General features: G+C 39.5%; 2 protein-coding genes across 5 annotated transcripts in view; both read right to left on the bottom strand.

The window, feature by feature from the left end:
• The window catches only part of ttyh1 (tweety family member 1), a 28,677-nt gene extending 18,987 nt beyond the window's left edge, over window positions 1–9,690 (bottom strand). The window contains exons 1-2 of one of the 2 annotated variants that reach the window (XM_008431561.3): window positions 9,147–9,690; window positions 697–861 (exon numbers count right to left, since the gene is read on the bottom strand). In XM_008431561.3, coding sequence (XP_008429783.1) covers window positions 697–831 — 135 coding nt within the window. In that variant the 5' untranslated portion in view covers window positions 832–861; window positions 9,147–9,690. The remainder of the gene's footprint in view (window positions 1–696; window positions 862–9,146) is intronic. The other variant, XM_008431562.3, reaches the window with a different exon arrangement.
• An 862-nt stretch (window positions 9,691–10,552) lies between these two features.
• leng9 (leukocyte receptor cluster (LRC) member 9) lies at window positions 10,553–20,343 on the bottom strand. Of its 3 annotated transcripts, XM_008431564.3 has the most exons (8): window positions 20,218–20,343; window positions 19,894–20,110; window positions 16,244–16,337; window positions 14,829–14,965; window positions 14,387–14,716; window positions 13,101–13,341; window positions 12,659–12,779; window positions 10,553–12,576 (listed from the first exon to the last, which is right to left on the bottom strand). In XM_008431564.3, exons 2-8 carry the CDS (start codon window positions 20,030–20,032, stop codon window positions 11,956–11,958), a joined length of 1,683 nt encoding a protein of 560 aa, XP_008429786.1. In that variant the 5' UTR covers window positions 20,033–20,110; window positions 20,218–20,343; the 3' UTR covers window positions 10,553–11,955. The 3 variants fall into 3 exon arrangements, with proteins under 3 accessions (XP_008429786.1, XP_081472962.1, XP_008429789.1); XM_081616836.1 differs by lacking the exons at window positions 19,894–20,110; window positions 20,218–20,343 and adding an exon at window positions 16,898–17,006; XM_008431567.2 differs by lacking the exons at window positions 16,244–16,337; window positions 20,218–20,343 and having other exon boundaries at window positions 19,894–20,022.
• Between the last annotated feature and the right edge of the window lie 177 nt (window positions 20,344–20,520).

The raw sequence follows: 20,520 nt of genomic DNA on the forward strand, positions 1-20,520 counted from the left end.
TCTATCCACACCACTGAATCTCTATTAATAATCTGTGACCTACTTAAATACATTCGCTGCCACTCTCTCCGGCTCCCTGCTCTAACTCTGCTCGCCTTTCCGTCTCTGCCCAGTTTTCCGCTCATCAACCTCCACGTATTACTCATCACCACTCTCATCCCGTCTCTCTCTCTCTTTCTCCATTTCTCTGTCTCCAAGCACTTTTGGTCTCTTTTGTCTTTCTGTTCTGCAGAATAATTTCTGCTCTTCCTTCACCAGCCCACCTCCTTTTTTTGTACCACAGAGTAGTCACCAATGGAAGCTTAACCAAAGGGATTGAAATTTTGCTTTTTGCTTCAGAAATGCCTCCATAATCCAAACAAAAGCAACTGTGGAAACATGCAACCTCAAATTGCTTTACATAGCTCCAATTTGCACAGAAACACTGCAATATATCTGCAAAGAAGAGATGGGCAAGAGTTGAGAGCTAATTGCACGGCTCAATGCAATCTTCCCTCCTGTAATTGGGTCCATTAATAAACAAGGACAAGAGGTTTAAATGCCTTTAAATGCTGTTGTGATGGATCTGCAGGTTTTTATGGAACAATTAAGAGTTTTTCTGGACAAACACTCCATCATCACACGAACATGTACTAAACTGTACCTGCATACACAGAAACAGTGGGTTAAAAAGTGGTTGTGGTGAGAGCCCGTTACCTGCTGGTACTCCCAGCTGTCGGGGGCGAAGATGTTGTCCCTCATCTGCATGCTGAGGTCCAGCCGGGGCAGGGCGTGACACATCCTCACCCATATCGAAGGAGAATAGCTGGGCACTGTGATCATGGCGGCCATTTTCCACTGCCAGCGGTCCCCTCCGCCACCCTGCAGGAGGGAAGACACAGAGGTCAGTTGGACCTGGATGTGAGGTAAGAACTAAAAAGAAGGAAAAAAGGGAGTTGCAGGTTTTCTTAAGTGCATCTTGGATGCGATGCTGCAGAAACAATGAGGCGTTCTGATAGGTGATCAACTGGACTGAAAGGTTTTGGGAGGTTTTCACACCTGTTAGTCTGGTAGAATCGGTTCAATTCGGGACCAAAATTGCGACATTTGTTACATTTTTAGCTACCGTGGTTTGATTTCAAGCCGCACCGTGTCAAACAAACCAAAACCTTTGAAAAACCTGTTTACCTCCTCGCCTGTGGTGGCGCTGCATCAAGAACCACAGAAGGAAACGACACAAAAACCTCTGAAGAAGACAAGAGTGCAACTTTCATCTTCATGAAATGTAAACTAAAATGTAGTTGCATCAGATTTTAGCAGTCGTAGGATTTTACTTTTGTCTTTGGTAAAAGACTATAAGCCATTTTTCCCTCTAGAGTTAGACTCTCACATTTGCTTTGGTTGTATTTACCTAGAATGCCATGCACTATAGTCCACTTCCTGCTTTTAAAGTGACCTCTGGTCCACTTGGCATTCACACTGCATTCAAACTGCACCAGAGTTCACTTCAAACAAAACATGACCAAGGTTTGCAGGCAGACCTATTTTCAATTGTGCGTTCACACCTACCCAAACAAATTGGACCTTTTAGACAAATATGCTAAGAGTTAAATTAAAGCGCACTGAACAGAGCTGGTGTGAATGCATCCTTAGATGTTTCTGTTGCTCCAACACTAGAGGTTCTTCTAAAGGTAACGTCAACGGCTTGTTGTTCTGCAGAGACCTGCAATTTATCCATCAAGTGAAATCTTTGAGTGCTACAGCATCAGAACATGTGTGTGTTTTGCAGCATATTTAATCTGTAACTGTATTTCCCAAGTTTTCAATTGAGAAAGACAACTTCTTCATTTTAGAGACTTTTAGTCAAATGATTCCCTAAGTTGAGATGTTTAAAATCGCTGTTTGTGTTGTAATCATGTTAATTTGATATCCAGGGATGATTAAAAACCCTGACAGAAATTATATAGTAACATAATAATTCTTATTTTCTCCCCACTACTGCTCCTTTCAGCTCTATGAATTAAAACTGAACTCCTCCTTTATGGATCATTTTGTCAAACCCTTACTGCAAGTCGAACTGGCGAGATCCCAGGTCATGTTTCAGAGCAGGCAGCTGGAATCACAAAACTAAAAGGGGAGTAACTTACAACTCAATATGCTTTAGATATATGCGCAAAAACACAAAAAAACCCTACTGTGCACCAACCCGGTGCTTCGTGGAGCTGCTTCTGTCTGTGTTTGTATCATATCACTACCACACACTCTTAAAGAAACCTGGTCCCTCTCCCTGCAGTCATTACAGCTTCATTATTACCTTCCAAGGTGGACCAGAGATGAAATATCTTTTTGTGGTTTTCACGTCCTGTGCATTCATATCGCAGTTTTTTTACGTTGACCAGGAAGCAAACAGAACGGACACAGATGAGGTAAGAGCGATCCGAACAGGGCTTGCACTAGAAACCCCAACCGGATCAGTTTTCATTGGTTTTTCCACATCTGCCTTGACTTGTTCTGACTCTGACACCAAGACAAATTCAAAGATCCTCATAGAAGTTAGTAGATAGATTTGCTTTGGACAGAGATGTGAGAGGAACCAAATGTTTGTTTGTTTTTTAGATTGATGACCAGTAACTGGACAGTCTGAATCAGAAAATATCCAATTTTATATTTAAGCGCTATGGCATCGGGCTGACAGAATGGGAGAAGTTGTTGCTGAGCAAAGAGCTGCTTTAGTATCAGTGAGATGCTTTAGAATAAAACAAATCTCCATTATCCATTTGAGTTTTCACATTGTGTAAAGAAACATGCTGGATTTGACACGCATGCTGGTAAGGTTCTGGAAATCTCATTTTCAGTAAGTAAATAAGATACACAGAGATTGTTTTAGTAACGTTAGGTGCACCCAAAGTGTCTATTGTCAATTTAAGATGCTAAACCTGCTCTCTCACACACAATGTGTCACCTTAACTCCTAAACAAATTAGGACCTCATATTTCAGGATAGCTAGAAAATAATGTTTGTAATGCTATTTTTAAATTATTTTTATAGCTCTTAAACAGAAATTGGAATCAGCTATATTCAATATAAACGCAAAATTCCAATTACACCTCCAGTTTAAATCTCCGTTTTTCTAATTTATCCAAATTCAGACTCCTTTTCTTAACTTTGAGATAACTGGTTGATTGTTTATTCGCCTCCGTTTTCATTGAAATCCTTGAGACGGTTCATAAAACCAGTGGCATTTATGAATTTAGTGGTGAGATGATAATAACTGGACATACAAATAAATGATACAGAATGATCCTACAATGTTCTGCATTCATATCATCCCAAAGCTGGTCAACGGGGGCGAAGAGGGAGGTCAGACCCGGTTAATTAAAACACACAGAGGAACCATCATGATAAAGATGGAGGCATCAGGAGGGGCATGAAGGAGGCTGGTAAAACCCCACCACACATTAGGAGTTCATAAGATGAGAATACAGAGAGAACCATTTATAACAACAGTACATAGTTACAGAGCTCTGAACTGTACAGCTCCACATCACTAAGCTGTATTCAAAGTAACAACAAAATAAAACTTTCAGCATGCATGCACAATGTTCCACTTTATTTCTGTTCCCATTGATTCCTCACACAGTGGCGGCTCAGACGAGGCCAGACCTCTGCGAGCTCAATACAGTGCATGGTAAAAGTTTGGATTCTGCCACTTGTCACACTCAACAACGACGCCCACAACAGTGTCACCATTCAGATTTGGGTTGGGTTACGGGCCGAGAACAAGTTAACAGATCGCCCACAGGCCAGACAGGGCCCTGCTCTAAGCCCATTACAGTAAGCCTGTTCACCTTAATGGGTCCAGCAGCCCAACTGTCACAAATCAAATCACTGCCAGCACTCCATTTCTCTTATTAAATCTGTGCCGAACATGTTGGCTCAAATCACATCACATCCATCCACCCATACCTCAGCGGTGTAAACACACGTGAGCGCTCTGGTGTGTAAACACGATGGGTGAATTAATGAGATTATTTCACTTAAAGCTTTGTGAGAGACATTTATTAAACTTTGAGCAGGGAAACAGAAGAGGTGCAATAATATGCCATTAACTCATGTTAAAGTGATATTTTCTATCAATCTTTCAAATTCAGTCATCTCAGTTTGTTTCATCACAGAAGACAAGCTGGTTTTTTCTGGTTGTGCCAACCTACAGCACCTTTAGCTTTACTTGGTGAAAACCAGCTGCTAGCTCTACGCTTCGTTTTGTATAGACGGCGTTTTAGGGTCAGTGTTGATGGACAAAAGGAATAAATTTCCGGCAAAAAAAATTCTGAAATTTTCAGAGTAATCTCAGAAATTTTCTAGAATAAAAACTGGAGATTTTCTGAACTTGTAAAGCAAAAGGTTTTGACACTTGGAAATTTTCTGAGTGTCGAAAATTGAATTTTTATTATTTTTGGATCTCAGAAAACTCCCAAGCTTTTTTCTAGAAAATTTGAGATTATTCTAATTAATCTTTTTTGTTTTTGGCAAATTTTTTGTAGCTAGAAATTTTCAAGCTTTTTCTAGAAAATATAAATCTCAAAATTTCTGAGCTTTTTGTGGACATTTATTCATCCTTTATTATAGGCTTTGGACTTTATTAAAATTGTGCTTTTTTTCCAATAGCTAACATTTGTTCATATGCAATGTGACGTAGCTTACCGAAATTCTCTGCACTGCGAAGAAAGAAGCGTCGATCCGAACGACTCAGCTGTTAATTCAATATTTGGAAGCAGCCTTTTCTTCCCAATAAACTTTATTATTAACAAGTGACTATAAAATAACAGAAGAGTGGCCAACGTGGACTGAACAAATCTGCTATTGCTAAAACTACAGGCAGAGGACAATTCTAAAACGGCGCAGAAAAACTACGTCATCGCTCACAACTCCTCCTTCTGTTCCCGGAATGACCGGGTTAAAGATTTTACCCGAGAAATTCCTTTTAATGGGAGGAAATCCAGACGGATCAGTGAAGTGAGATCATAATCCAGCAACAAAGCAACAACAACCAGTGGAAAGATTACTGGACCTCTTTTATCAGAAGTGTTGACACTTCACCGACCAGACGGCGCTGAAGACGCTGCTGCTTTGTGACTGCGTTCCCGTTTGACTCAATGACGTGGATTTGGAAAATCCTAAACCTTACGCAGGATCTATGATGCTCATCTAAAAGCAAGGACGGAGCGGCGCTGTTCACCTTAATGGCTCTATCTGTTCAATTCAGTTGCTTGTTAAAAAAAATAATAACAATTAAAAAAAATTCAAGTTCCACTAAATTCATGTAGCAGCAACTTGATGATTCATTTATAGCCATCTAGATGCGATGAAGGTTTGCAGAGAATGGAGTGGAATAAAAATTCTATCCAGTGTGGAGCAATTGTTTGGATGTTAGATGAAAATGAAATAACTGCGCTAATCATCTCTGTGTGCACAGCAGCAGATCGGCTACAGCAGCAGAAGACCACAGAGGGAGGAACTCAATCAAAGTATGGCTCCATCCTGCCCTGTTTGACTGGATCGGGCTGCTGGCAGTGTGGGAGGTTGTCTTCACACACTTTGATCCCCTCAGTACCAAGTGAGCTTCACTTAATAGCCACAGCCTCCCTAAGTATTATGTCCATCTCTTTGTGACCACAGAGTACTTCAAGCAGGAAAGCACACTTTGTCAAAAACCTCTGACCACTTTGTCAGAAACCAGATCATCTCAAACTGGTTTCTTGGACTTGACTATAGCCTTCACAAAGCGGAGCAGGTCAGAGAACCCAAAAGCTGTACTCAAGTAAGAGCAACACCACTTCAACAGATTTTTATGAAACATCCAAGAAATTACTCAAGAAAGAGTAGAAAAGTATTTCATTAAACGTTGATAAGCTGAGTAACTGATCAGAATTGATTTAATATATAAAAATGACGTCATCACTCAAAAATATGGAGCTGTGTCCAAATTCTGGTATTTTAAAGACTCAAATAAATACATAAATAATCAGATACATAACGTGACTGAAGGATAATAGATTCAAGCAGCACTTTTTAAAATTATATTTAAAAAAAAGAAGAAAAAAATATATTAAACCTGTCCGCAATGCAATATGCCAGAATGGGGTGAAGTACTACTTCCAGTCCCAAATAGCACAGCACTCTCAACAGATAAACAAAAAAACACACAAAAAAAACAAACAAGAAATCTCACTTTAACTTCAGCTGAAGGAGTGTCTGTATTTGATGCATTTTTTGTTTTATCCTCATGCAGTGAAGTTACTCACAATGGGTAGAGTATCCAGAAATTTTACTCAAGTAAGAGTAGAGACACTTCATAATAATAATGCTCAAAGTAAAATGTACAATTAAAAAGTTACTCAAGTAAATGCAACTAGTTGCTTCCCAACTCTGCTTCACATTCAACAGATCTGGATCCAGTTGGCTACATTGGATTCATGGTTCTGCATTTGTCAAATACAAAGCCACTGTGACGCCGTCATGTCAACATGAACTAAAATCTGATGAGGAATGTTTCCCTCACCTTGCTGAATCTAAGCTGTGAATAATTAACGCAGTCGTACCAAGATGTACCTATTAAAGTGGCCACTGACTGTGCTGGAGTTGTGCTAGAGTCCTTTTCCACTGATAAACCTACAGACCAGTTATTGATGTGATCAAACCCTCCCTAAAACACTTCTGTTCTCACAGTTTCTGACTTTTAAAGACCTGCGTTATCGATCCACTTATCTTACCTCAGACTCCATTTTCATGTTTGTCCTGGAGCCAGTGTAATCCACTTTAAATTGATTGGTTTTTAGACAGAACCAACGAGCATCATTTGAGTAGCTGTCCACAAAGCAGACTCTCCCCAAAACTCTGTCTGCAGCCCAGAAGTGCTGAACAACTCCAGCCTTTTGAGAAGAAAAAAATCTGTGGGATTAAGACATGAACCTTTCGGTTTTAGACGTTTTAAATTTAGTCCTTTTCTTTGTAAATCCAGCGTGCTGGACTCGCAATTCTTGATGGTAATTTAAAGTTGCTCACCTGTTCAGATTCAAGTGAGCCCCAACCAAATGGTACAAATGTTTGGCTCTTGCAGTAACAGGTGTGGCTGTGAAAAAGCAACTCTAATCCATTTGCTTTGGACATTTTCTGCTTTATGACATATTTGGAAGGTTTTTCACACCCTGAATGAAGCCCAGAATGTGAACCTTTACTTCTTGTTTTTTTCCCTCAGTGCTGAAAAGATTATTTCAAATAAAAACAGCAAATATTATCAATTTGATGAGATCTGGAGACTTTTCCTGAATTTCATTCAAGTCTTCATGTCAGTGGTGCTGAATTATCATCCAACCAGTTTTTCTTTTTTTCTTTTTTTACATTTGGTTGTTTGCCTTCCTTTAGTGGAAGTTCATGGCGACATGTCCCAATCTTCTTGGATCTAATTGTGACACTGCATCTCATATACTAAGTAAATATTAAATATGAGCATCTTTGTATCAACACAAACTTTTAGAGACATTCTAAAGAAGACACGGTCTGAAACCTGCCCACGTTTCAGCTAAAATATTTATCCTATCCTGTAACCTCAGCTTGTTTTTATCGTTTCATGACCTCAATAGTGCTGCTAATGTTTGTTAACTGTGAAAGTGGGCTGCTTGATCTTATCTGTTCTTATTGCAAACAAGAATTTGTAATAAATATACCAGTACGTGTGCGGTGCAAAGAAGTCATTAAATGTAATAAATGTAAAATGTAATATAATTCGTTCATTTGAGGTGGAGTTTTGTGTTTATTTTTAGTAGAAGCTTGTTTTTACAACAAAAATCCACATAGAAAAACGAACGACTGAATGCAAAAATGAAAGAAAAATCCCTTCACCTGTTGAGGAAAAAATGCAACGCTGTGCATTTTAATGTAAGAACAAGAAGATGCAACACAAAGTAGATCCTAAAATTAAGATCTTCAGGAAGTTCATAAAACAGTTCTTTAGCCTCCATCTTCTTTTGCACATTAACGTGACTGAAGAGTCGAAGATTTATGACACGTCACGTGAAAGTCAAGGTTGAGATTCTCCTCCAAACCTAAAAAAAAATGGAGGATATTTAACGCGTCGTGGAGCAGGGGGTTCACTCAGCAGCTGTCACAGATAGGAAACCTCAAGGAGACGTGATATCTCTCGCCAGCTTCTTATAATGCCTGTTACTGTTGCATAACTGAAGACAAATAAATGAAGCGAGTCAAAGGGGACAACAATGGGAAACACCAGCAGAGAGATGGAATAAACCCACTGGTTCCAACCTTAGGAGGAGCTTGAAGGGTTTTAAAAAAGGAATACAATCTGTTGTCTTGTTTGTGCTTGAAGCTCACCCACAACTCTTTGCATACTGAGACTCCATTATGTAAAGAAAAAGGGCCATTTTGTGAGGCAGCTAATGGGGACGGGGCTGAAGCTTTGCTTGTCAACTGAACTTAGAATCATCTTTAGTGCATGAAAAATCATTGGCACCTTTCCCCCCCCCCCACCTCCTTCACCAAGACCAACGCTCTGAATCAGACGATATAAATAACGCGCATCTGCAGCCGAAGTGATGCATGTTTCATTCTGCCTCGTGAAATCAGTTTCGATTACATTCCCCAGCAGTTTGTCTTACAGCTTCATTTATGAGACGTCATGTAAAAAGCTTTAAATCCAAAAAGTGAAACCCTTCAAAGTGCCGCTGACCGGAGCCGTAGGGGAAGTGTCCAGCAGGACATGAAGTTGAAAGGGAGAGGGCACAAAATGTGTCCTCCCTAATTGACCAAAATCAAATGACTTTTGGCAAACCTCAATTTGTAGAAAAAAAAAACTGGATGCAATCAAACCATGCCCAGTGTTATCAGCGTAACTGGATCTTCTGTAAATGTCAATTAGTGGCTGCTTCTATTAGATTTATGAACCACCCACAACTGAAAATGATAATGGTCCCAGAAAGACTGATCAATTAGCAAAAAAATAAATAAATAAAACGTGCAACAAAACTGCATTGCTTTTTCTGTGCGAGATGCACATCTCCATCGTCTAATGTTTCATCCCAGTGATTATTAATCCCCGCAGCAACAGCAGCAATTAAGACATGGCGACAAGAGAGGGATCAGTTTCTTACCTCAGTCGGCTGCTGGGAGATTTCTGTCTCCTTCTGTCTTCTCTCTCGTTGCTGGTGTCCGTGAAATATTTACCCACTCAGAGAGCTATCGTGCCTGTCGTCAACGCTGGACGCTCTTGAAAATTGATCATCCTCAAAGAAACGGCTCAGAGACATGCCAACGTGAAGACGGAATGAAAAACGAGGGTGGTAACTGTAACAGCTGCTGAAATATTAAATGGTCAATAACTGTGTGGTTGTCTGGTGACAGTGGAGAGGTGCTTGTGTTGATGGATGGGCGAGGAGCTCTCGGCGAGCAGGGGTTAGCGAACGAGAGAAAGAGAGAGAGAGAGGGAGGGATTAGGATTGAGGAGACACCCCTGAGGGACTCTTTATCGTTGCATTGTAGCCCTTCGTTGCCGAACGCCCAAGCGAGTTCAAAACGCTGCCCTAACACGATGTTGCTCCGAGATAATTAATCTGTTAACGCGGATTAGCGGGGTCTAACCCCTCACTCGCTCCCTTTCCACCGCCAACCCCCACTGAACATCTAAAAGCTCGCCCATCCGACCAACCAATCTCTGCCCAGACCACCAGGGTGAATCCAGTCCAGGTTACCAAGGCGAACTGTAAAAATGTACTGACTGGAAAATGATTGTGGAAGCTTCAGCACACCACTCACACCTTACATGAAAAATTGTGCTTATATGAAAACTGAAGGGGTAAAAGCAGAGGAAGAATCACGAAGAGGCACACAGAGATGAATTTGGGGATGAGGAAGAGGGGGGGGAGGAGGGATGCAGAGAACAGGAAAACCTGAGGAGAATAAAAATGCGGGTTCCCATGGAGGGATGCTGAGAGAAAAGAGGAGGGAGGGTGAGAGAGATGGAGCAACTAACAATGAACAGAAAGGGGCAAAGCAGCGTGCAGTGGATTTGTAGGCGAAGGCAGTTTCCAGTGGAGGCTGCAGGACAGCATCAACACCGATTTAGTGACGGGGGAGGTGGCGGAGGACGTGTAGCGACGTGACTGATGTGATGAGTGCACGCTCAGAGAGATGCCCTCTCAGGGACTGGAGCGAGAAGAGTGCAGGAAAGGCATGGAGGTGAACTGCAGCAACAAAAAGTGTTTGCCTTTCACTGGAGAAAAGGGGGCAGAGGCACGAGAGAGGAGAGGAGAGGGAGGGGGCGTCGGCTTTTCTGTGTCACTGAAAGGGAGTGGGGGAGGGGAGATAATGAAAGCGAAGGGAGCAAACAGTGGAGAAGCAGGGAGCATACTCACACACTCACTCAGCTTATGGATAGTGTATATGTGGGTATGCATCTGGAAGGAAAACGGGGAAGAAAACAAACAGATTAATTATCCTCTGCTTAGGGAGCGAGCATCCGTTACATCAGCGACGAGAGAAAAATCACCACTCACAGCTCTTTGAATCATCCGCTTAAAGTTTAATTGTAAAAGCAAACTAGCGGTCGCAATAATTGGTAGGGAATACAGAGTGATCGCTCTTGTGAAACACAGTACATTCAATATTCATGATCGAATTAATCATGAGAGGCAGCAGAGAACGAGCCCAGTGGCTAACAAACCCTTACAGCTTTACAATATCGAGACGATAAACGTTTCTGCATTTTAATTACCATGTATTTATCACAAGTGTTTAAAAAAACAGTACAAATATTGTGAATGATGACAAAATGTAAAAAAAAAAACAAAAAAACAGGCCAAAGTTCAAACCAGTAGGAGATTAGATCCATCAACTTCAGAAAAAGTCAGATGAAATAAAAAAACAGCTAATTTCAATTTAGACATAATCCAGATTATGTAGATAATTGATTGTCTATTGATTGTTTTCTGGAGTTTTTAGATTTTTTTGATCTAATCAGCTTTAATCAATGCAATTCTGTAAAAATCTGATAGAAAATCTGATAAAAAGTCACAGTCATACAGCTAAAAACGTAACTCTCACCTAATATAAATGAAGTATTATTAGTAAATTCTTCTTTATGCTCGAATGTCTAATCCCAGCAGCTTCATCCTTAAAGTCTGATGGGAATTTCTAGCAACTCAAAACTTTTTATCCTGAGAAAACAAACAGATCTTGTAACAATTTCTGCTCTAATTCAAATGCTTCTGTGAGTTTCTGTAAACAAAAGGCTTACAGAAAGTTCAGATGAGCTGCATCTGCTTCAATAATTTAGCTTTTGTGACTAATTAAACTTAAACTACCAATAAACTTATTTTATTTTTGTGCATTATCAAATGTGCTCATGCAAATTGTAAAAGAAAAATTGACCAAGTTTCATGTTTTGGGGGTAATTTTCATGCCTTGAAACTAGATAAAACAATCTGTGGTTTTATACCATCATTACAGTTTGATTTGGTTTTATTTATTTTTCCAATATGTTGCATTGAAATACATTCAACACAACAGAAATTGGTTCTGTATGGTGAGGACTGAAATTAATGATTACAAAAACACTGATATATAAAATTCCTATGGCAGTCTTTACAAAAGTACTTCTTATGTCCAAGGGACACTGTTGGGTCACTAAATGAAGGGGATCAGAATATATAAAAGTGTGTAAAATTAAGGCAAATATGAAAAATAGTAAAGCATAATCTATGTGAGAGAACTGCATCCCTTTGAATTTATGACTTAATGCTTCGATAAATACCAAAAACCTTGCCTTAGCGTCAGGTTTACTGAAGTAATAAATATAAGAAGTAAACATATCCTGTTGCACCAAGTCATGTGCTGTTTAGTTATTTACAGCACTATTTATAAGCTATATGTAGAATAGTGCAGGTGATGAGAGATACTTCTTCATTATCGAAGAGTTACGGTGCAGATGATATCATAAAAACCGTTCACCTCGGCGCCGCTAACGGTACAAAGGTGTAAGGTGTTGACTGGCTGCCGGCCAAAATTCAACCCCTTCCCCACCTTCAGGTCCCACACGCCGTCAAAAATCCTCTCCGCGTCGTCTACCTTAGCCAGCGTGAGGTGGTACCGCGGGTTGTAGGAGCTCCGGTGCAGCCAGCCCTCCTTCCTGTAGGCCTCCTGCAGGCCGCAGTTCAGCTGGTGGAGGCGCAGCTGAGGCTGGGGGCTCAGGTACAGCACCTTGCCGTTGAAGTGCTTCAGCTTCACCGGGAAGGTCACGGCCACGGGCGGGTTGCGGTCCAGCTGGGCGAACCGGCGGAGGATCTCCGCGGCGGCCGCCACCTCGGCCGGGCCGCGCAGCACCAGGAGGCACAGGGTGACGTGCAGCTTGGAGGCGGCCTGCCAGTGAGGAGCAGAGGAGGGGAGGAGAGCGGTGAGCTCCTCCTGCAGCTGCTGGAAGCAGGACAGGATCGTAGGCGTGTTGGCCCGGAAGGTGATGAAGTGAGTGGGTTTTTTCTTAGGAGGACGCCCACCACATTTCTCTTCTGCCTGCTTTGGTGCTGGATCCTAAGGAGGAACATCAAAGTGGAGATAAATTAAAAACTCTAACTGCGACGGTGTCCGTCAGAGGAAGGGTTTCTGTCCACACCTGTGTGTCTTCATGACCTTCCAAGGTCTCCTCCCAGTCTTCAAAATGCTTCTCCTCTCCATCCTCACCTACATCCTGGTCATTTTCTTGACATGAGGAATTTTTCTCAGTTGATTGGAGTCTAAATAGGAACCAGGAAAGGAAAATAAATACATATGGCAGAATAAAAATGACTTACTTTATTAAAACAAAACAATAACATTGTCAGAAATCTAATGATTCATTCACCTGCTTCAGGAAAGTTAGTGACTATATCAGTTGTCCTCTAAATATTAAAGGTGACCTATTATGCTTCCTTCTGAGCATTTTATCCAAACTGATGTATTTAAAACACACATTTTACTCAAATGTGGGGTTTTTTTGGGGGGGGGGTTCCCTCACACAGGGCATTTTGTCTGCAATGAGTTCAAGATAAAACCTGCAGTAAGAATAAACACCAGACCTATTTGCAGCCTGCTCTTCAACACATAATCCATGAGAATCTTGCTGTTCCTGAGAAGTGTTTCCTGCACAATGTGTGGGGGCAAAGGTGTGATTCATCTCATTCAGCTCCTCTTCCTCCTCATGTCTGTTTTTGGTACGAGCGCAGTCTTCCTCCCGACCACCCACAGCACCTGTCTGCTCCTCTGTTGTTTCACAACCACCGTCTTGTTGCTGCTCTGGATCCTTTACTCTGCTTCCATCTGAAACAAAGGATCATTTTTAGTTTGAGAAATAGTACAGATGTACAGGAGTATTCATGCCACTTGAGCTTTTCCCCATTTTGCTGTGTTACAACTACAAATATACAAAGCAGTGCATAACTGTGTATAATAAAATTCTGTAAATGTTGTACAGAAAAAAAAAAAATCTAAACGGTGTGGTAGGTATTTGTATTCAGAGTGAATACTTTGTAAAACCACCTATACTGCAAGTCTTAAAGTATTTCTAAAGCAGTTTTCCACATATTTCTTTCCAGAATAGTTTGAGCTCAGTCTGATTGAATCTCTGAACAACTTAATCAAGTCTTTCAGTAAATCAGAATACTGACTCCAACAAAGCCTGTTTGTAAGAGCTTTTGAAAATATCAACCTTTGAGCACATATTAAATATCTTTAAATTAAGCTCATATTTCTGCACTGTAATGTAATCTTCTGTTGGTCTGATGTAATATTTTATTATGAAATGTGTTTTCATTCTCTGCAAGAGGAAAATGATGATAATTAATGGAAATGTTTGAAATCATCTGTCTGTGCTTAATGACTTTAATGCATTTCACTTTGGGAATTTAACAACTGAAATGAATCAACTTTACAAAAAAAATTCTCATTTATTAAATATGTCTCCATCCATTTCCATTATCGCCCATTTTCCCCATGAGGCATCAACCAGCTTTCTTGATGAGGAGAATTATCCTCATAGCATAATGGCTCTATTTTCAGACGATTGACTCAAAAGTGTTCTGTGAGATGTTTAAGGCTTGTGACAATAATTTATGAACCAAACCCTCATTTAATGTTCTCCAACAAACATCTGAAGCCTCCACACGTATCCAAGACTTTTCAGATTTTTGCTTGCAAACTAAATTCATAAAACCTTGTGCAAGTTTTCATCATCTTCATAAATGCGTCCGACTTTATGATGATCTTCTGCAAAAGTTCCCAGCAGAAACATTTTAATTTGTGGCTGAGAAAGGACAAAGATCACATTATTTTGTTTTGTGCGGATGGAGGCAGAGAAGGGTCTCACCCTTTATTTCCTCCTCCTTTCCAAACGGGGGAGCCAGAGATTGACCGGTGGAGCCAAAGACCCTGTCAGTTCTGCTGTGGCGGTCCCAGACGCGGTGCCCTCTGTAGGCAAAGTACTGGATCCGGTGTCTCGGCAGAGCCAGCTCTGTGGTGTAGTCGCAGTCACACGGGTTGGTGTCCCAGTTGAAGTCACAGAAAGGGCGCTCCAGCACGCCGAGGAAGCGATCCACATAGCCTACCACAAACTCTGAAGAGTCCACTGATGTGTCCCACAAGATGCGAGAGATAACCTCATCTGCCGTGCGCATGCGGGGCTTTTTGTTCACATCTGCTGGAGAGAATTCAATCGTTTCCATTCAGACAAAGAACAAAGAGAAAGATAAACACATAAAAGTCTCTTCAGATTAATCATGAAACATCCAGATGAATAAATAAGGACTGACCTTTCCCCTCGTTGTCTTTCGGCTTCGCCACTTTGCTCACAGCGCCTTTTTTCTTCTTGTGTTTTTCCATCTTTTCTTCATCCTGTTTGTCATCCATGTCAGGGCACAGAACCGCTGACTCATGCGGTGATGGGTCACTGAAATAAATGAGAGCAATAGAGGATGGGGGGGAAAAGTAAATATGGTCACAAATGATGACAAATTAAAAAGGCAGGAGCCCTACATTAATCTGAAACAGATGTTACTTAGGATGTAAAAGCTTACATGAAATTAAAGAAAAATCTAAAGAAAAGATCCACAATTAATAATAATAAGAAGAATACATAATACATCATGAATTATTTGCATCTAAATGCAGATTAATATCAAAATTTCCCAATCAAATCCAACATAAAAACATGCAAAGTAAACTAAAAGGGCAAATAACACAGGAAAATGCACAGGAACACTGAGTTCTCAGGGATTTTCACCTTAAAAATGAGAACATAATAAAACTGGAAATTGTAAAAATGTTTTTATTTATCTAAAAGGAAAATAAGTTTGTTTGAACAGTCTACTCATTCACAAAATAGAAAACTACATCGAGCCTTTTCTTCTTCTTACTCTGTGCTGGAGGGTAAGAAAAGATGTTATTTCCTTCTTTCTGACCTGCTGGTTACCATTTTAATTAATTACTTTTACCCCTCGACTAAAACATAAGAAGACATCATTTTAGTGCTTTTGTAGCCTTTCTTCTGCTCACTTATATTTTTAGATCAGCTGCTGCAAAACTGGATTCTGACATTAAAAAAAAAAAAAAACGAATCAAGGTTGACATTTTAACCTCAGCATCTCATATTAGATTAGTGTGGTCACCAGGAGCAACATGGTAGTCTGTCATAGTGTGTCAACAGAGAATGAAGATTTTTATCATTATTCTGTCATTTCCAAAAGACTGCCAACATTTCTAAACCCAGTTAAACTTTGCGGTAATACTTTTAGCCTTGTTGTTAAAGATTTGCTCTCTGTTCCTTCCTCACAGCCTGAAAGAACGGCACACATGTTTGGACACGTTTCATGTTAAATTGTTTCTTACATATTTTTCCTTCTTGACTTAAATCACTGCGGACATTGAAAATAGCTGACTCAAAACTCAAGACTCTGACTCCCTCTTTTCTCTGGAACTCCATCAAACCCAGGCTGTGGTTCTTATATGGTGTTTTAAGTGTTGGGAATAATTTATTTGTTTGAGTTCGGTCAGAGGTGATTACGCTGAAAATCATCTGAATCCAGTAACCAGCTGATTGGTCTCTGAATCTCTAACTGAACCTATATAAACAGCAAACCTATATACTATGAACTAGTGAAAAAGTGCAAACAGAGAGTAAGAGACCTCCTTCTTGTTACTTATGAGAGGCAAGTGAATTTGAGCAAACCTGTGTGATAAACGACATCTTCCTCCGAAGTGACACTTTCCCTTCTGGAAAAACTGGCACACTTTTAATCCATGCTTGTTCTGCTCTGAAGACTCTACAAATTAGAACAACAATAAGGAAGACAGAGAGAAGACGTGAGGTAAAATCTGAATGAAAGTCTAAGGAATGTTGTCTTTACTATGTCATCAAAAGAAAGAGAAATCTGCTCAACAACACATGCAGTCATGTCTGGTGTTTCTGTGGCTTCTTACGTAAACACACTGACCGACATTGTTTCTGTATGAACATAATGAAGATGAATGCATGTTGGCGGGTAAACTGTAAGTGCAGACATGTTAAAAACCACCGCTTCTAATCATTAATTATTTGTTAGTCTAATGTTTACAATAAAAAGCACAACTCCGGATATTATATTTTCCCTCCAACACAGTAACACTACAAACCCTGTAACAGGTGGTAATGATTCAATCCAGATGACTGAAAAGTCATCCAAGAGTTCACACCACACTTCCTGTTTTTCTATTTTTGGACAGAACTGAATGTAACTCTCAGCCCAAATACCTAAACTATAGCTGTAATGTCTTTCTTGTGAGAACTGAGATGACGCCAGTTGGCACAAAACCATCTGACCCGAATCCAGGCGCGATAACTTACAGGAAGTGCATTTTTTTTTCCCTGTACTTGTTCCTTAGGAGTTTTACTGGGATTAAAAGTGATAGATGCAGATGTTGAAGCAGACAGTGAAATCTCTCTCCTCCTCTGGGAGTGAGAGTCTTGAGTTTTGAGTCATTTGCTGAAGCCAGGAACTGGTCCAGCAGAACATTCTGTCAGGAAGTCAGAAACTTACACCACACTACTCCATGAATTCAGCTGCCTCTGTCAGTGTGTGAGGGTCAAGAGACACATGATAACATAGCTTACCAGAACTGAAACTGCTCTGGGAGAGAGCGAGAAACACTGAAAGGTTTGTTTCCATAATTGCCTTATGACAATGCTGCAGTAAGTGGAAAGGACACATCTCAATGCAATATTTTAAAGTCGTATTTAAAAATAAGGGTGCACCGATTTATTAGCCAGCTGATTTATCAGTGCCGATTTCCTTAACTTTGGGAGATCGGTGATCAGCCGATACATACTTGATCAGCAAAAGTCTAAAAATCAACCACTGTCCTTTTTTCCTCCAGTGATCAAGGTTTGACTGGTAGACCGGCCCACCAGGTCATGTCTGCACATTTGCAGTCAATAATAATCACCCCACTGTTATCAACTCAGCAACTTTCTTGCAATATTTAGCAACAAAAATCGGCATCGGCAGGTCAGGATTTTAAAAGATTGGTAATCAGCAATCGGCCAGAAAACTGCAAATAGTGGACCCCTAATTTAAAAATATAAAAAAATAATCAATTAAGTTCCATCAAAAAGACTCAAAAACTGCTGATTCTCAAATACCTCTAATATGATTCTGATAGCACAATTTTCTGCATAAAAAGACAACAACTCTGGTAAAACATGCTGTTTCTACGAAGTCAGTTCATGAAGCGAAACGTAAAAGGGGAACTAAAACTATGAATAATAAAAACAATGAACAAAATTTCATGTTCTAATCCTTTGTGACTTAAAATCACAAAGTCCAGTCCTACGCAGTAATAAACTAATTTCTTTCATAAAATATCTCTTATCAATAAGTGTGCAAGCATAAAAAGAAATTGAAATCAGTTTTTTCTAATTAAATCTCCATTAAAAGGGCAATGTGGGACTCAGATTAGGTGAAGTTAAATGAAACATTTTATCTGAAGACTCAAAATTTAATTAAACCTTTTTTCAAAATGAAGCTAAAGAGAGAAGAAAATCTTACTAGATAAGGGGGCAATTCTAGTCCTCAGCAAACGATGTCCTGCGTTATTTAAATGGGTTCTGAGACATACTGCTGATTTTTCTTGCCATTTTATGGTTTTGAAGGACTGGATGCTTATCATCCAGTCATTTAATGCAGGTGTGGAGTCCATAAGTCAGTTTGGTTCAAAGGTGAATCACACTTTTTACTGTTATTTGTACCCTACCTCTATTCATCATAAATTAATCAAAATAGTTGTTCAAATGCGACACTGATAAAATTTGTTTAAAGTACAGGCAACACATTGATTCATCATCAGTTCTTACATTTGTTTTTCCACAAATGTACATGACTGAACGCTCCCGCTTGCAGGTAGGAAGTTAAAATCCTGGCGCTTATATGAGTAATGTTTTATACTTGTTAGGGAAGAACATACTGTACTGAATGTATCTGAATGTAAAAAACAGATTTAGGTTTCTGATCATGTACTGCTGTTATACTAAAATATATATGTATAGTGTATATTAGGGCTCCATGATATTAGGAAACATGAGATAATGTTGGCAAGTCTTTTGATACTGAAATGACATTCAATGAACAAATAAATAAAAAGTGTTTATTTTATGTCTGTGCTTTCGGTTGATTGTTAACGTAGAACATAGTGTATCCAGATACCGAATAAACTAAAAAACAAAACATTATTTCCACCTGAATAGCTGGTTCTGGCTACAGTCTGATGTTTGGCATTTTCTTCTTAAAAACATGACCATTGTACTTTCTCTTTGCTTTCCAAGGTTTCTCCCAGAAAACTCATTAAGCCTGGCGGTTGAGTGCTAGGGCAGTTATTCATCCAGCAGCTCATCATGTTTTTGAGTTAAAAAAAAGTTTTAAAGTTAACAGAAAATTTTAAAATATCACTTGATAATTATGTGTTATTGGAAGATTAACACCTGAACACCAACTATAAAATCTTAAGAAACTTAAAGACTTAAATAAATAAGTAATGCTTAGCCTGGTGGGGGCACAAGTAAAGCCTGGTGGCCCGCCAGGCTTAAAATACACTGGGAAAAACCTGCTTTCTAAATATGATACTTGTTATACAACGTGCAGTGTTAATCTATCTTTGATACTTGTTCCTCAATTATTCATACTTAGTATTTTTTACTAGGGTAATTTATCAGATTGCATATGACTAAACATTAAAGTGGTTTTGCATTTTCATTCTTGTGACATACTTGACACACTTTTTTTTCCTGTTTGTATTTTTCATTGTTGGCGTTTTAAATTCAACAAAATGAGATACCAAGCAGAATACATTGATATACCTCTAAATAAATAATATACATTGATTGTTAGGAAAGAAAAATATTTAATTTTGCTGTGTTTATGCTGATTGACATTAATGTGAACTGTTTTGAATTGGGACTCTTCAAGTAAACATTAGTTACTAAACCATTAAAAAATATGTGTGTTAAGACAACATCTACATTTAGGAGAGGACCTGAAGGCACATCTCATATCTTAGTTTTTCAGAATCTAACCCTTAACATTCTCTCTACTCCACAAAAGCGTGTTTGTGTTATTAAGAAGAACTTTTAACATTAGTTATTGCATGTAAACATGCCATAAACCTTACAAAACGAAAAACAAACACAGGTTTAGAGCCAAGAATGAGGTGCAAAAGGTGAACTGGGGTTCTGCTTTTATAGCTGTGGCTTTTAGAGTAAATAGAACAAATCTATTAAAAACACCATCTGTAAAAGCGATGAGCAGACATGAAGCAATAGAATAACACTGAGACATTTATCTCCCGTACCTTTCCGGGTATCAGTTTCGGCCACAGCAGCAATCAGATCCGGTGAGTCAGTCAGGGAGGTGGACGTCAGGAGGTTCTCACCTCCGACCTTCTGGTTCTCCATAGAGTCCGAGGAAACTTCTGGACCGTCTGACGCCATTTCCAAATCAAAGAGATATCACTGTAGCGTTTCACTGACAGACTGGCGTGACATAAACTGTCTCTGCTACCTGGACACCTGGAAACACAAACACGGAAGTCCGGGTTAGCCATCCGGTACTCCAAGTTAGCAATCCGGCTAATTTAGATTTGCATGGTAGTAAAAAAAAATATATATATACATACAATTTTCTTTTTCTTTGACAAAGAAAAGAAGCCAAATGAAGTTCACCAAAGTGATCGCTCTCTTTAGTACTCTTTGACCCCGTCTGTAATCCTCGAATGGAATTATGGTTAATGCAGTTTTATTGAAAAATATCTGTAGGCGAAGCGAATTTAAATGTACAAATGCAAGCTTAATATTACCAACAAAAGCAAAATAAATAAATAAAAGATTAAGAGCATATTTTTAATTTTAAAAAATAATGTTTTGTCTCAACGTTTATCTAAAAGTTGTGATGTGACGTTTACCGTCGGAGCAGTCAGCAG

The sequence above is a fragment of the Poecilia reticulata genome, chromosome 16, assembly GCF_904066995.2.
Source record: "Poecilia reticulata chromosome 16, P_reticulata-male-v2, whole genome shotgun sequence".
In the NCBI taxonomy this organism is placed as follows: domain Eukaryota; kingdom Metazoa; phylum Chordata; class Actinopteri; order Cyprinodontiformes; family Poeciliidae; genus Poecilia; species Poecilia reticulata.